General features: G+C 43.1%; 1 protein-coding gene and 1 long non-coding RNA gene across 2 annotated transcripts in view; one reads left to right on the top strand and one right to left on the bottom strand.

Annotated features, from left to right (window-relative positions):
* wdr11 (WD repeat domain 11) overlaps nucleotides 1–11,548 on the bottom strand; it is a 34,220-nt gene extending 22,672 nt beyond the window's left edge. Inside the window, exons 1-5 of the mRNA XM_029450199.1 lie at nucleotides 11,328–11,548; nucleotides 10,020–10,131; nucleotides 3,436–3,589; nucleotides 3,034–3,207; nucleotides 2,532–2,733 (exon numbers count right to left, since the gene is read on the bottom strand). Coding sequence (XP_029306059.1) covers nucleotides 2,532–2,733; nucleotides 3,034–3,207; nucleotides 3,436–3,589; nucleotides 10,020–10,131; nucleotides 11,328–11,413 — 728 coding nt within the window. The 5' untranslated portion in view covers nucleotides 11,414–11,548. The remainder of the gene's footprint in view (nucleotides 1–2,531; nucleotides 2,734–3,033; nucleotides 3,208–3,435; nucleotides 3,590–10,019; nucleotides 10,132–11,327) is intronic.
* A 4,023-nt stretch (nucleotides 11,549–15,571) lies between these two features.
* LOC115020509 (uncharacterized) lies at nucleotides 15,572–16,318 on the top strand. Its single transcript, XR_003833587.1, has 3 exons — nucleotides 15,572–15,638; nucleotides 15,940–16,089; nucleotides 16,262–16,318. It is a non-coding gene; the product is annotated as an uncharacterized LOC115020509 (long non-coding RNA).
* Nucleotides 16,319–16,535: the final 217 nt, after the last annotated feature.

Here is a 16,535-nt window from a genome sequence, read left to right as displayed (position 1 = left end):
GGCGACGAGAAGACAGCGGCTGGAAATGGGGACAAAAATAATACATATTTTGCACTTACTATAAAATAGCTTGTAATAGTTCAGGATTTGACCCAGTGCTCTTCTTAGTGTCACAGGTCTGCTAATTGCCTCCGTCAAAGGGGAGGTTATGTTGTGGGCTTAGTTTCTCCCATCACCAGGATTACACGGACCAACGACATTCAATTCTGAAGCGGATCCAAGTTATGTTTCACTTTCATTAACGTTGCCAGGTAGGGTTATTGCGTTGCATTCATGTGGTGTCGGAATAATAGTAAAAGTAGTTCCCAACGGGGGAAATTCACGTGAATGCCACCTTAAGTACGAAGAACAACTTAGATTTAGATCTAGTTTAGTTAGACTTCTGAATCCTACCTAGTTAGAGGCAAAGTCTGCCTTTCCCACACTGCATTCGATGCATGTCTGTTGCCAAGGTTTTTGTTACTAGCTAATTTGACACCCTGTCAGAGCTCTAATAACTTACTGCTGAAGCGAACGGAACTGCCTACCGATACATTAACACTGGAGAAACACGCGGTGGCTTTTATTGAGAAGCAGTCACAGGAAATGTTGATCAAAGGAGTGCACACTCCTCATCGGGCCACTGTCCTTTTCTGCATTTATTCAACAGCAGATGGAGAAGGAAGCCGCTACAGTGAGCAGTGAGATGGAGAGTTGGAGGCTCCGGGCTGCACACCTCCCACTCCTCTGCAAAGGTAAACAACTTGACTGTGACCTGCTGTGTGGAAAACTACTTCGCACTGCGTGCAGAATGAATTCACCGCTGATATTTCTGAATATTATCATATCTTTAATAAAAACAACATTAGTAATGTTTTGGTTGCTGTGTCTCCGATTCATCACTTGCTCTCCTCTGTGTTTCTAACAAACTGGTGCCGAGGAGTGTTTGCTGCCCCCCCGGAAATCTGGGATTCATTCGTGTCTGAAATCTTAATGATGAGTAAAAATTATTAATTTATAGATATTACATTTCTGACAATTAAAAAAAACATTGAGTCTGTCCATGTGTGTTTGTGTATGGACATGAACAGGCGTGCTTAAGTGTGAAGCCAATGTTTATTATCCTGATAAAGGGACCGAATCTGTGCTTTCTAAAAACCAGATGAATGGATGCCTGATGAGACAGTTACGTGCATGATGTATCTTCATGCATGTTCCTGATAACTATCCGTATGATAACATGTATGTTCCTGAGAGAACAGAGTCTTGTTTAAATACCCTAATATATCAACCACAGGAAGACAGAGCCAAAGAGGAGAGATACTGGAACACCGAATACCCAAAACCAACACAGAGAAAGGCACATTGATGGAATAAAGCATTTTCCAGAGCAATTACACAGCGCGCGAGAGGTGAGAGAAGAACATACCAACAGATGGTACAAAGACTGAAATGGACGTGACGAGAGAGAGAGAGAGAGAGAATAAAGACAAGCAAGATTAATGGAGTGTTTGTTATTAGAGCTGCTTGAGTAGGTGGACAGAGGCTGAGGTGCTGCTGCTATAAATAAGCTTGTTCAGGCAGGAAGCTGCCAGCACATCAAACAAGCCTTTGGTCCCTGATCTGCCACAACTGTTTGAAAAGTAATGTCAAACTCAATTTCAATTTCAGTGTTAAGTGTGTTACCAAATAGCATAAGAAAGAGGTCGGTGACTACTTCTTGTATGCTGAGGTATTAAAAAGATGTGAAGTCACAAAACAAAATAAATCTGTAAAGTGGCACTGATTTATCACCAGACCTACGCTTAATTGATCCGACAGTTTTAACGCCAAAAGAGTTCAATTTGAAATTGTTCCAATCTATCAATCTCAAATCTTGGTGTTTGATAGTTGAGCAAACACACAAGCTCGGGCACAAAATGAAAACGTGATTCAAAATCCATTAATATTCTGCCTGTTTGTTCACCCTCTTAACAGAAACGGCATGAAAGATCCCTGTATCAGATCCCTCGGGTGGGATCAATAGTTGTCTTTTGTCATTCGTCTTACGTCCCGAACACACAATCTGTCACAATTCACTTTTAGCAAGTAAGTTAAATTATGGGAAAAAAGGGGGAAGAGAAGCTACAGAGAACATAACTGTATAATTGGCGTTTCAACAAACCAAGAGGCAGACGGGCTGATTCAATCTCCATACTCTGAATCTTTGACTTTGTATTTTACAGTCATATATCTGGGATGGAAACTTTGATTATTCATACAATACATGTTCAGCTCTTAATATATTAACCAGCAGCAGAAGACAGAACATGATTAACACATGATGACAGATGCAGATTCACTACAGGTCAACGGAGCTAAGCCTAAGAAATAGTTTGATACAAATATCTCTTGGAACTCTCTGGAATAAAACTCCATTGTGTTTCCCCTGAGCAATGCCTTCATTCACACTTGCTGAACTTGTAGAACTTTAAAGGCACTTACTCGAAATTCAGACTAGAGATTTACTGATTTTAAATATGCAATAAATGTATTCAAACATTACGACTTACGTGGGCTTTTCATTGGTGATGAGCACTTTGACCTTGTTGAGAGCCTTCTTGGCACCGGTGGGGGCCGGGGTAGCGGCGGGGGCGGGCTTGGTGTGGGCGGGGCTTGCATGGGGGCTGGCGATGTAGACCTTTTTGCCGGCACTGCCCGGCGGTTTGGAGTGAGTAAAGTCTGTGATGAAGACTATTCCTTCGCTGGTCAGCACTGCCAAGAAAGATGGAGAAACAATTATAAAGCTGCATATTCTTGTCACAGCAAAGTGTTAGCAACTTTAAATCTGTCACTTGAGAAAACATAAATTTCCCTTTATCTCTGCTTTTTCAAAAAAAAAGAAAAGAAGTTGCCGCAGTCTCTCTGACGTGTGTGCTTGATGAATTGTAAATCTAAATCTACCTCCAGCAATAATATGAAGACACAACGATGCATGTGTGGGCGAGAAAAGGACAAAGTGAAACAGTGAATAAACTAAGGCTGAGTCAGATGTCTTGTGTGTTGATCACTCACACGCCATGTTGGAGGGGTCGAATGGGTCAAAAGAAAAGGAGAGGATGTTCTCAGCATAGCTCTTCTTCCACAGCTTGGTGCCCGTGTCTCCGTTCCACAGAACGATGTAGTTGGGAGGGTGGATGGCTAACAGTAGGTCACGGGACGCGTCCTGATTCCATAACCACTCCAAGTCTGGCAGACAAAGAGCAAGACAGAGAGGAGAATGAAGAGCATGGAGGCGTAGTTAGTGCCAGGGGGAGAGACAGAGAATGATAGGAAGAGCATCCTAATGAAAACAAATAGCCAACAACAGTTCCAAGTTTCTCCTTGGCAGTGCTGCCAGGGCAATATCCCTTTCCTGTACTGACAGATAAAATAATCAATCCAAGACTCCATGGGGGGGTCTGGAAGATCCCTTACCCTGGATGGGTTTGGAGTGCTCCTGGATCTCACAATGGGCAGTACCGCTGACCACATCCCACACTATGATCTTCCCCGAGGCGTCTCCTGAAGCCAGTCGCAGACAGTAGGGAGAGCTCTGGTTGTGGTAGTAGTTTTCCCTGGACCATCTCACCTGTCAAACACAAAGCACATGAGTGAGTATCTGGAATACAAGATGATGGATTTGACTTCCAAACCGATATAAATATCTTCTTCTAGTCAGGACAGGTCTTGTTTTGTAGAAATTGCTTTCACAGGTTTTTATCTTATAACTACGGTCCATATAAATGTGGGCATAGGGGAGAAAGATTCAGAAAAATAAAGAAAAACAATGCAGACGCTGCAGGAAACACACAACTTAAAAATGCAGTCAATGCAGGCTGAAAAGAAAAATGTCTCTATGAACAAGTAATAAATAATTGATTATGCACGTGTATTTGTTCCTGAAAAGGCATGGTCTTTACTGTGGCTACTTCTTTCCTTTCTTATTTTTCTTATTCAGCAAGCTTTCTTGCATCGGGCTGGGTTGTGAGGAATGACTCGCTGCTGAGGCTGCGGTGCTTTACAAGATTAAAGTGTGCTTTGGAGTGAGGAATGAGAGCTTCGGATTGAGCCCAGACACTGATAATCACCGTACAATTTATTGTCCATTATTTACCCTGCTACTAAACACACAAACATCAACCATATATACACACTATACGCTAACACATGCACGACCACACACACAAAGGGACTGTTAATACAGAAGCAACCTTTATCAGTGTTCCTAGTGTTGGCTTACACAGCTCAATGTGTCTGCCAGGAGCAGACGAAAACAACTTGGCTCAAGGTTACGCAATGCTCACATTAATACTGATGAAATGATACTCCATCAGCTGGTGTGTGTTTGGATTGTACGGAGCGGTGGAAAGGATATAGAAGAAGAAAATAAAAAATTGAAGGTAGAAAATTTTAAAAAGGATGGACTTTTGCGAGATCTCGCAAAACATTTTTTTTATTAAGGGTCCCTGACGGCTATGGTAGCTTGGAAAGCAATTAAAATTTTGCTTCCAAATATCAAGTATTCAATAAACACATTGAGATCACACTCCGAACAAAAACCAAGGGTGCTGTTCACATCCGGCTCCGAGCCGTATACCATCTGGAGGCAGAGTAGGACGGCCAGAGTAGGACTGTGAGGAGCTGCGCCCCACAATTCTTATATTTGCGCATTGTAAGGCCTAAATTATGGAGAACAAAGTCATTCCAAATCCTATACTTCCAGCGGCGGGAGTCCGCAGGAACCAAGCAGCGGACGGCGGAGCTGGTCCTCTCCCCGGAGGACAGTATGACGATAGGGCCTCAAACCCGGAAGAGAGGGTTCTATCCGACCACAGCACACGGTCCAAAGCACTCCTGCGTTGCCGGAGACCATTCACCATGGGAACCTTCAACGTAAGCACAGTTAGAGAATAAGGGAGGCTGGAGGAGCTGGCACACTGTGCCAAGGAAAGGGGAGTGGAGATCCTGGGAATCCAAGAGCATAGAAGAGTGCATGCTGAGGATCAGATCGTGTATCACAGAGTGGAGAAATGCTGGTTCATCACCTCATCAGCGTGGCGAAACGAGGCACAAGCTGCCACTGGCGGAGTGGGGTTACTGCTGAGTTCTCGGGCATGTAAGGCTCTCCTTAGGGTACACTATCACATCAACAGGATCCTTAGTGCTGACTTTGATGGCAACCTAGTCACAACTGTCATAGTTGTGTACTCACCCACCAATATGGCACAAGCTGAGGAAGTGGAGAAGCTCTATGAGGACCTTGCAACAGCGGTCCGAGATATCCCGGCTCACAACTTCCTTGCAATCCTGGGTGACTTCAATGCAAGGCTCGGACCGGAGGACGCACCTCTCACGTACCACAACTCCACCAACCACAATGGCGAACATCTTGCAGCCCTACTTACTTATGGAGCACGAGCTACTAGCTGCGAACACCATGTTCCAGAAAAGAATGGGCAAGAGATGGACCTTCCAGGATCGGGCTACCAGTATGCAACGTCAACTGGACTACATACTAGTAAGGCGAAGGTGGAGAAACTCCATCTTGAACGCTGAACCTTACAGCACGTTCAACTCTGTGAGCTCTGCTCATCGAGTGGTCTCCATGAGGGTGAGACTAAGCCTCAGGGTCCCCAAACCAAGCTGAAGACCCGGTATGACTGGAAGGCATTCTCGGCCAGCCCTGGCCTTCAAACCAGGTACGCAGTGGAGGTGAGGAATCGCTTCCAGCTGCTGGGCGAGGAGGAGGAGCCTAATGCCAAGTACAGGCGGTTCGTTGCTGCGAACGTGGCGGTGACCAGTATGTGTGTTCCAGTGATGGAGAGGAATGAGTATCCCAGAGGTCCAAGCATCCGGAGGTCATGGTGGCGCGTGAGGGATTGGAGGAAGCACACCGAAGCTTTGTGCACGAGCCGACTGCAGAGAATCGCATGGTATTGAATATGGCCAAACAGCTTCTTTTCGATACCTACGATAAGATCAGGGGGGAGGAGCTGATGGAGAAGGTGCAGAGAGTGGAGGCAGCGCATGGTGAACAGCAGTACGGGGAGGCATGGAGGGTCATCAATGAGATGAGTGGGAGGAAAAGGTCGAAGGAGGGACAGGAGGCGGGCGACAGCCCAGAAGAGAGGGTGACCTCCTGGTTCGCTCACTTCCGAAATCTCCTGGGAACACACCTGACAGTGAATGGACCTGAGGAAGTGATACCTGTCGTCCTCACGAATCTAGCTATTGACGATGGTCCCTTTACAGTCAGGGAGTTTGCCAAAGTGAAATCCACACTGAAGCAGGGAAAAAGTGCTGGGCCGGACAGCATCCCTCCAGAGGTCTGTAAGAACTGTGATCTTTACGACATCATCCTTATGACAAACAGCCAGCCTGATATGTGGTCTCTCTCTAACATCATCCCAGTGCCTATGTCCGGAGATCTCTCGAAGCCAGACAACTACCGTGGCATAAGTCTGACTTGTATCATTGCAAAAATGTACAACCGCATGATACTGAACCGGATATAGAGCGCCATCGACCCCCACCTGAGAGAGAACCAAAACGGTTTCCGAGAGAAGAGGACCACTGTGACCCAGATCTTGGCCTTGAGGAGAATCATCGAGGAGGTTAAGAAGAACAACCTGACAGCGGTACTGTGCTTCATCGATTTCAAAAAGGCATTTGACTCGATACACAGAGGCGTGATGATGAAGATACTCAAGGCCTACGGTGTCCCTTCCAATTTACTCCGGGCCATAGGGACCATGTATAAGGGTACAAGAGGGAAGGTGGTAACCCCAGAAGGCAACAGTGAAGAGTTTGACATCCTGGCTGGGATGTTGCAAGGGGACACCCTTGTCCCCTTCCTCTTCATCATAGTCCTAGACTTAGCGCTCAGGAAGGCCATCAGTGGACGGGAGCTAGAACTCGGCTTCACAATAACACCTAGAAGGTCGAGACGACACCCCGCTCTAGTCCTAACGGACCTGGACTATGCAGATGACATCAGTCTGCCCTCTGACCGCGTAGAGCAATCACAGGAACTCTAGCTAAATGCCAAGAAAACTGAGTTCATAACATATAACATCCCCCCGGACCATCCACCTCTAAAACAACAGGAGGCACTGCTCTAAAGAAAGTCAATGATTTCAAATACCTGGGCTCGGGGGTCAACTCGTCCGAGCAAGACCTTGAAGTGAGGAAGGCGCTTGCATGGAGGGCCCTGAATGGCATGACCTGTGTGTGGAACTCCAACCTCCCCTGACAAATGAAACTCAGCTTCTTCCATACAACAGTGGAGTTTGTTCTCCTGTATCGTAGTGAATGCTGGACCCTGAAGCCCACCCTGCAGAAATCCCTAGATGGGTGCTACACGAGAATGCTGCATGTGGTACTTGGCATCAACAAGGATGAGCATGTCACCAACACGCACTTGTATGGGGGAGCGCTAAGGGTGGGTGAGAAAACAGCGGTCAGGAGAATGAGGCTGGCAGGTCACTGCCAGAGACACCAAGAGCTGCCAGCCAGCAAACTTGTGCTGTGGGAGCCAACACACGGGCACCAATCACGAGGGCGTCCCGCAATAACATACGTGGATGTACTCAGGAAAGATGCGTGAGCAGAAAATACTGGCGAGCTAGCCAGATGCATGGAGGATCGGGATGACTGGAAGCACCGATGGAGGGCCCGTCTGAGGACGACCTAGTGCCCTCCAGAATTATTGGCACCCCTTTAGTAAAAATTTGCAAAACAGGCTGTATTTTATTGTTTATCGTCTTGGCCTTTCACTCAAAATATTCACACAAATCGGGCCTTTTCACTGATGTAAAATTATTGAAAGAAAATATAAATGTTGACTTTGAATAAATATTTTTATCCAAAACATGTGAGCCACAATTATTGCCATCCCTAGAAAATCCTATGATAAACATCTAACTGAAGTATATTTCCAGTCATATCTTACATCTTTAGGTTCACCTGTTTGATTAGGAACTCTTAAGTGGTCAACTATGACTGACCTGAGTGAAAAGGTAAGATTTTCATCCGTCAGAAGTGAGCAGATAGCACTGATTCAGCAGACTGTTGCTGCCGTTACACAGGTTAGACCCAGCCCTCCATCAGCCCGCTGTGACTACCGGTGCTGGGATATACGCCTGCCTGCATGCTCCCTCCCCTCCCGGGAGGTAGTACTATGTCGGCACGGAGTACGAAACAAAAACACGAGTTGTTTCGTTATCTCTGCCGCCGGACGCAAACATAGCGTTACACGGAGCGTACAGACCCCAGTGCCACAGTTAACACAGATATCTAAGCTCCACGTGAAGATTATAAAATAGAAGAGTTATTTAGACTCAGAGTTTCAGCGTCTGGTCTAATGAACTGACTGACTGACTAACACAGGAGTAAAATAAATCAACACCAGAAGACAGAGATATATAGCTGTGGAATACAACTAACAATATAAAGAATACATTTGAATACAGAGAACTTAGAATAAAATAAATATGACAAACTATTACAACTAAAATATGTGCAGGTGAACATACTCTAGTTGGATTATTTTAATAACTAATGATTTTGATGTAGATAAATGTAGATTGCATTGACCCAGTAGTAGAGGTGGAATACTACCCTTTGGCCTTTTCATGTTTACAGCTTTACTCATTGACATATGTCAAATTATATTGTGTAGCTTGTGGAGTAGAGCTGAAACTGTTAGTCAATTAATTGATTAGTCAATTGAAAGAAAATTGATTTACAACAACCTTTTTTAACAATTTTTAATTGTTCCAACATTTGCTGTTTCCACCTTTCAAATTTGAAGATTTGCTTGTGTTGTTTCTTTGATGGTAAATGATATTACTTTGGGTTTGGATAGTTGGACATCAATTTGGGCTGTAGGAAATAGTTTGAGTTTTCGTCATGTTACGGACTAAAAAATTAATATTTTAATTCACAAAATAACAAAAAATGTAATAATGCATATTCGCAGCCATCCATCCATCCATCCATCGTCCACCGCTTATCCGGGATCGGGTCGCGGGGGCAGCAGCTCCAGTAAGGAACCCCAATCTTCCCTTCTCCGGGCCACATCCTCCAGCTCCGACTGGCGGATCCTGAGGCGTTCCCAGGCCAGTGAGGAGATATAATCTCTCCACCGAGTCCTGGTGGACGTGCCTGGAACACCTCCCTAGGGAGGCGCCCAAGTGGCACCCTTACTAGATGCCTGAACCACCTCAACTGGCTCAAGCGGCTCTACTCCGAGTCTCTCACAGATGGCTGAGCTTCTCACCCTATCTCTAAGGGAGACGCCAGCCACCCGTCTGAGAAAACCCATTTCGGCCGCTTGTACCCGTGATCTCGTTCTTTCGGTCATGTCCCAGCCTTCATGACCATAGGTGAGGGTAGGAACGAAGATCGACCGGTATATTGAGAGCTTTGCCTTCTGGCTCAGCTCTCTTTTCGTCACAACGGTGCGGTAAAGTGACTGTAATACCGCCCCCGCTGCTCCGATTCGCCGGCCAATCTCTCACTGCATCGTCCCCTCACTCGCGAACAAGACCCCGAGGTACTTGAACTCCTTCACTTGGGGTAATGGCTCATTCCCTACCCGGAGTAGGCAATCCACCGGAACAGGATTGGTGATAAAGCGCAGCCCTGGCGGAGGCCAACATTCACTGGAAACGAGTCCGACTTACTGCCAAGTATCCGGACACAACTCTCGCTTTGGGCGTACAGGGATTGGATGGCCCCCAGAAGTGACCCCCTCACCCCATACTCCCGCAGCACCTCCCACAGTATCACCCGGGGGACCCGGTCATACGCCTTCTCCAGATCCACAAAACACATGTAGACCGGATGGGCGTACTCCCAGGCCCCCTCCAGGATCCTTGCGAGAGTAAAGAGTTGGTCCGTTGTTCCACGACCAGGACGGAATCCGCATTGTTCCTCTTCAATCAGAGGATTCGCAGCCCTACTACGGAAATATAAACAGTTAAACGGTTAAAAAAAAGTTTACTTTAAAAACTCACCTTGACCACATTAGCTTTGTGCCTCTCCAGGACCTGGATGGTCTGAGACGTCTTTGGATCGATGATGAGAATACTGGAGTGACATCCCTGAGCTATCAGCCCCTGCCAACCCCTACAGTAAATGAAACCCGGAGAGAATGATAGGAAGAGGAGAGTCACAGATAAAGTGAGTGATGAAGCAAGTGTGAGGGAGCTAAAAGTTCTTTCCACTACAGAATAATAATGAAAAAGAGATGGTGTGAAAGTGGGACATTGAGCAAAGTGCACATGACCACATTTTAATTAATGAGCCACCATCACTGATCATCATTCCACTCCATGCCTAGAGCTATCTTAATCTTTCAACTTCCATACGTGACGGACCAAATCCAGACTGCGCAGAAATCACAAGTAATTTCCAAATCAAATTTGAAACTCTAATATAAATTAAAGCTGTTTTTCTATGAATTGTGTGTGGAATAAAACTTGGTGAAAATGGAAATATCAGGGATCCAACATCTTTTCAAAAATCAGATTGAAGCACTTTTAAAACATTTTCAAGGTGCAATTTATAACTTTTCCAGCTGTCGTAAATTACATATTTATATACAGTACATTCACTCAGTGGCCACTTATTTTAGGTACACCTGTACAATCTAGTACAATTCAATAAAACTGTTCTTCCAAAATGTTTACTTTTATAATGCCTATGATTTCTTTTATATTGCGAGGTGTTAATTCAATTATATGTCAACCATTGAGTTCATATTTAGTGGTGGTGTTGTACTGGGCTGCATTTTATTGAGCGGTGTTTGTAATATTCTGCTCCCCTCGTATTTACAAATGGGAAGTGGAAAAAAATTAAAATACCTCTTAATATAGTGCAGTTCAGTACAACACCATTGCAAAATACAACCTCAATAATAAACATATAATTAAATGCAATATCTCTGGTCGCTTTAAGCGAGTTTTATCACAGACCAGGCAATGCAATAACGTAAAGGAAGTCACACCATAGTCACGCTCCCTGCTGGATTACTATGGAAAGATAAGGGTTAAGAAATGCATCAGGCCCAGCAAATTGTCACATCACATCACATCACATCACATGACACAAGATAACCTACATGTTTGTTTTGTTGAGAAACAATTACAATATCGGCATCGATTATCAATACCATCTTTGTAGACAGCAATTAATTGGAACAATCTAATGAGACGCATACAATGTAATGTAATAGGCCGTTCGTAAAATAATCTGTCATTCGTGCGTCTTGACTAAATGAACCAGCTACAAAATGATGCTAACGGCAGAGGTGCAGTACTCACCAATCTACAGCGGTTTTATTCTGCAAATTGAGAGTGCCAGTCAACGTCCGAGCCGCGAGTTTGATGTTGACAGTGTAGGGAATCATTATTGTTGATTAGTATTTATGCTACATTAACATTTGTTGATCAAAAGCTGCTACAGTTGTTTAGCTTATGTGGTTCGGCACTGTTGTTGAGAATTCAAACAGGAAGTAAAACGTTGTTTCTAAATGGAACGCCGTGTGGGAACAAATCTCAGCGAAACAAGGTTCCACAAATGACGTCTCACATTTGTCTTTGTGGAAAATTGTGTTTGTTGAGAGCACATGTAAAAGACAATTGTTACAATAGTATTTTCTATGAAGTTATTATTTATTTCGTATCTCATAGTGACACAATAGTTAAGTCATTGTTAAAGTGAAACAATGGGATTGGACTTTGTATTATGTATGTTGGAATTTGTATTATATTAACAATACTTGGAAATTCCATAGACATGTTAACACAGCTGTCAAATCTACTTCCAATTTATAATTGTATCCAAGATCAGGAACTTCTTATCCCATAAAGATTTAGAAAAAGTCTTCCAGTCTATATCCTCAAGACTCGATTACTGTAACTCCCTATATTTTGGTATCAACCAGGCCACTATTCACCGCTTACAACAGGTACAAAATTGCTGCAACCAGACCCCTATGCATATGTTAAAAAAAGGGAACATATTACGCCTGTTGTTGGTCACCCTTTTTTGACAGTGCATCAAAGTTCGGTGTTAATTTGGTTGTGGCAATTCTCAGGACAGATCTGAGGTGTTCATCAGTTAACTGGGATCTGTGGGCTGATTTGTTGATGTTCATAAGGCTGAACGTCTGCTCACACACGTAGATGGAACCAAACAACACCAGCATTCCTCTGTGCCATCCTCCTAATGTTTGGAAACCTGGCTTCTCTTAGTGAAGCATAAAACCCATCCAGTTTAAGGGAGTTGAACTTCTCCTTTAAGACACCTTTGAGTCACATTGAAGATCAATCCGTTCCAATTCATGTGGCGCTGTTTCATAGTCTTGTGACAGGGGACATGACACCAGCTGAAGTGAATTCTCCGTGCAGGTCGTCCAGTGATTTGCTGTATTTCTTCATATGCCGAGGGGCCTCTTTCAACATCACATGTGTGTACATTTCGTGCACAAATTGATCTTTCCCTTGTAGCTTCATGTTCAGCTCATTCATGTGTGTCAATATGTCCACAACAAAAACAAAATCACAAAGCCAATCTGCGTCGCTCAGCTCAAGAAAATCGTCATCTTTCCTGATTAATTTAATTTTTTTTGCTAATCTCCTTTTTGAGCGCACACACTCATTGACATACTTTCCCCAAACTTAACCAGCGGACATGAGAGTGATAAAGCAAGTCCTGGTGATCAGCATCAGTTTCCTTAAGGAACTTAATAAATTGACGATGCTGAAGTCCCTTTGCTCGTATAAAGTTAACAAGTTTCACTACATGATCAAGCTGCAATACAAATTTACACAGGGCTTCCTGGCGGATTATGCAGTGCAGGAAAATGACATTCAGCTCAGGGTTTTCCTCTTTCACCTTATCCTGGATTCTTTTCAGCAGCCCGATATTTTTTTCTGTTAAGTTTGGCGATCCATCTGTGGTGACATTGGCAAGTTTACACCAAGGTACAGTACCTGTCAAAAGTTTGGACACACTTTCTCATTCAGTTGAACCTTTGACTGTTGCTGTAGATTCAGCCTCACGATGACACCAGACACCCTGTCATACAAGTCCTCTCCTCGTGTTGTCCCCTTTGGAGATTCCATGGTCAAAAATTCCTCCGTTATCTCAAAATTGTCATTAATCCCTCAGATAAAAATTAGGAGCTGAGCGTTGTCTTTTACGTCGTCACTTTCCTCCAGTGCTAATGAATATAACTTAAATAAATCAGCTTTTTTATATAACTCGCTGGCTAAGTCTTTGTCAATTTTTTTATTTGTTTTTGCTCTCTGGACACAAGAGACCTGCTGTCTCTACGACGCATTATTTCAAAAACTCCCCTTCGGAGAAAGGCTTGTTGGTCTTTGCTAATTTGAATACTAGCAAATAACTTGCCTCGGTGCTTGACTCTTGAATTGCAGTTTGTCGGATAAAAATATTTAGCTGAGTCTGTACATTTACTGCCAACCTCTGAGCAGTAGCCGCCCGTTCTTGCGTTGACTGATTGCTAGCGTAGTTAGCATGCTTGGTGGAAAAGTGGCGGGTGATATTGTATTCTTTGAAAACCGCAATGGTTTCTTGGCAAATAGACATACAGCCTTTGATCGCACTTCGGTGAAAGAATATTTAGCTGTCCACTCCTCATTAAACACTCGACACAACTTTTCTTTTCTTTGGTCCACTCATTGTTACAGAAGGGCTCAATGAGAGGGCAAAGGTGAATTAGAGAGAATAGATTCGAGCAAAGGTCAATTGTGTCTGGAGTGCGTCGTCTAATGGGACCAACTGAAACGCCGGGTATTGCAGGAAACAGGCAAAATGAATGCAGTCTTTACTATAATTTGGACAATTTTGCCACATTGAAAAGTAGCCGTAGTTTGCCCACCCCTGTTCTAACCTTATTTGATTATACAGTACGTTTTTTTGCCACACCACTAGCATGGTTCAAGGGATGACACTGCATGTCGGTGCCATAAAGTTTTGTTTCGACATTCGTGGTCCTCAGATAATAAAATCTAATGACTTTGATGATTCCCTCACTTTTTATCTAGCGCCAACGTGAGTTTTACATGTTTCGTTTTATGCAAAATATCTTGACAATTTCTCGATTGATTGTCATGAAGTTTGATATCGACATTCATTGTCTCTAGAGGATGAATTCTAAAGACGTCTGACTTTTCCACTAGCACCACCAGCAGTTCAAATGTTCGCTGACAGTATGTTGGTTTCCAGAGGATTTGTGATCCCGACAATTCTTCTCTCGGCCACCACAAGGTTAACATTTGTTGATATGAAATAAAATGTCACAACAGTGTTCTGGAATAAATTGGTGAACATTCATAGAATGAATTGTAATAAATTTGGTGATCTCATGACTTAATCTTGCAGACGTTTGAATTTAATGCTAAGGCTTGGTGTTTGACAACAAATGTATTAAGGACTAAAACAAGGTTAGTAAGTCAAGTGATTAAATCATCTAAAACTAGACTAAAGTGTTCATGTTCTCTTTGATTAAAATTAGAAGGATGACTAAATATGAGTAAACACATAAACTTTTGATTTCAGACTAAGATTATTTCTAAAGAAAAATAGCTGACAAAATAACATGCCCTCCACAATGTGACAGTAATTCTGCTACATCATGGGATTTTATGGCATTTATGTTAAGCATCCTTCTCAACCAATATTAAATTCTCCATATCATGTTAAAAATATAATTTATGATATTTAATTAATGGATCTGTTTTCTCTGTCCACAATGGTGTTCTGCCACATGAACAAAGACAAAGTAACTGTCTGGATGGTGTTAAGCTGTTTTGTTATCAGGGCTCAGATGGAGTTCAGGGATGTTTATTTTTAAATGTAATTTATTCAGAAATCGCTCTCTTTGTCTCTCAGTGCTATTTTATAAAAAAAACTCAAATTCAATTTCAAAACCAAATTTGAACAGTGAAAATTAAAGAAAATCCTCTTATGCACCTTTTCTTCTAGTGTTATGTTCTGTGTAAATCCAGACTGAGGAGCTACATTTATGAAGTTTTACCCGTTACAAATACTGTATTATATGTGATAATTGAAGACATTCGATGAGGTAGCTTGTAAGTAAACAGGAATATTTTTTGCAAAACTTTGAGAATATTTATCTTTTGACCTCTTTCAATCCCCAGTTTACGGTTGCTTATTCTGAATACTGAAACTGTTCTGTTCATGATATCATGGCTTTCACATTTTTACTGAGGTTTCAGTCAGTTTCCATCAGAGACATGTTGCTCTCACACAGCCTTACCAAACATAAACTCCAGCAGCAGAAAGTCAAAGGAAGATGAGTTTATTTATCCAGTCAATTTATTTACAGTTACAATATTTTCATGTATCTTCCTGTTTGTGTTTTCTCGCCTCCTGTCATTTGTTTGCCCCGCCCTGATTAGATCCTCCTGTGTCCACTCACCATGCCCCTGTGTCCTTGCCTGCCTCCTCCAGCTGTGTCCCATTCTAGTGATTAGTGTCTGTGTGTATTTCCACCTGTCCGTCTCTTTAGAGCCTTGTTGGTTCATCTTCCCCTTTTCAACGTTACGTTGTGGTTCATGCTGTGTGCCATCGTTTCCATCCTGGTTTGTTCCCTCAGTTTTTGCATTGTGATTTTTTAGATTTCAGCTTATCAAAATACTTTTCTCTTTATACAATTTGTCTTAAACTTTGTTAAATATAGCTCTCTTTGTTATCACACTTTCACAGGTATGGGGCAGAAACAAAAGAGAGCTTTATTTAACAAAGTTTATGACAAAAGGTATATAGCAAAAGATGAGCAGTCTATCATAAGATGAAATGTATAAAAAAGCACAATGCAAAAGCTGAGGGAACAAACGATGGCACGAGGGAACACCAGGTTACACTAGCTGTTTCTCAATTCAGGGGCTGCAGCCTTTGGAGGACGCGGCCTTCGCGGTCTTTAGAGGCCGGTTCAGCCTTCGCGGTATACGGAGGACCTGGCCTGTAAAGATCGTGAAGGCTGAACCGAGCGGTCTACAACATGAGACGGTCCGGTCTACGGGGGACTTCCTGGTACGTCACCAGCTGTTCACGACCCTACATTTTGCCGCTCCCGTCGCCTAGCAACTCTCAGCTTACTTTAGATTTTTTCCCCAGAGAACGGAACCAGAGATAATACTTTTATTATTTTATTTTCAATCTTGATTGAAGATATGCTTTATCACCGGCGCATAATGTATTTTAGACGCTGGAGGGGCATCTCATACACACTCTGGAGACCACCCCAGATGATGCATCAGGAGACACCAGGGGCTTTATTGTGGCAGCCCATCCAAGTCCAGTAGCAAACTTTATCTGTATATACTGTAAATGTTTTATAATATTTTCTGTTTATAATAATTCAATCATTGTCTTTGTTCGATCATTCATTGATAGGTAATTTTTTCATATGCACAAAATAAAACCTTCTTGAACCTTGAACTCAATTAAGTTTTCATTCATTTTCATTTATAGTTCAT

This window comes from Cottoperca gobio, chromosome 15 (assembly GCF_900634415.1).
Source record: "Cottoperca gobio chromosome 15, fCotGob3.1, whole genome shotgun sequence".
NCBI classification, from domain to species: Eukaryota; Metazoa; Chordata; class Actinopteri; order Perciformes; family Bovichtidae; genus Cottoperca; species Cottoperca gobio.
Note: the sequence above shows the minus strand (reverse complement) of the source record. Positions and strands in the feature narration are given on the sequence as shown.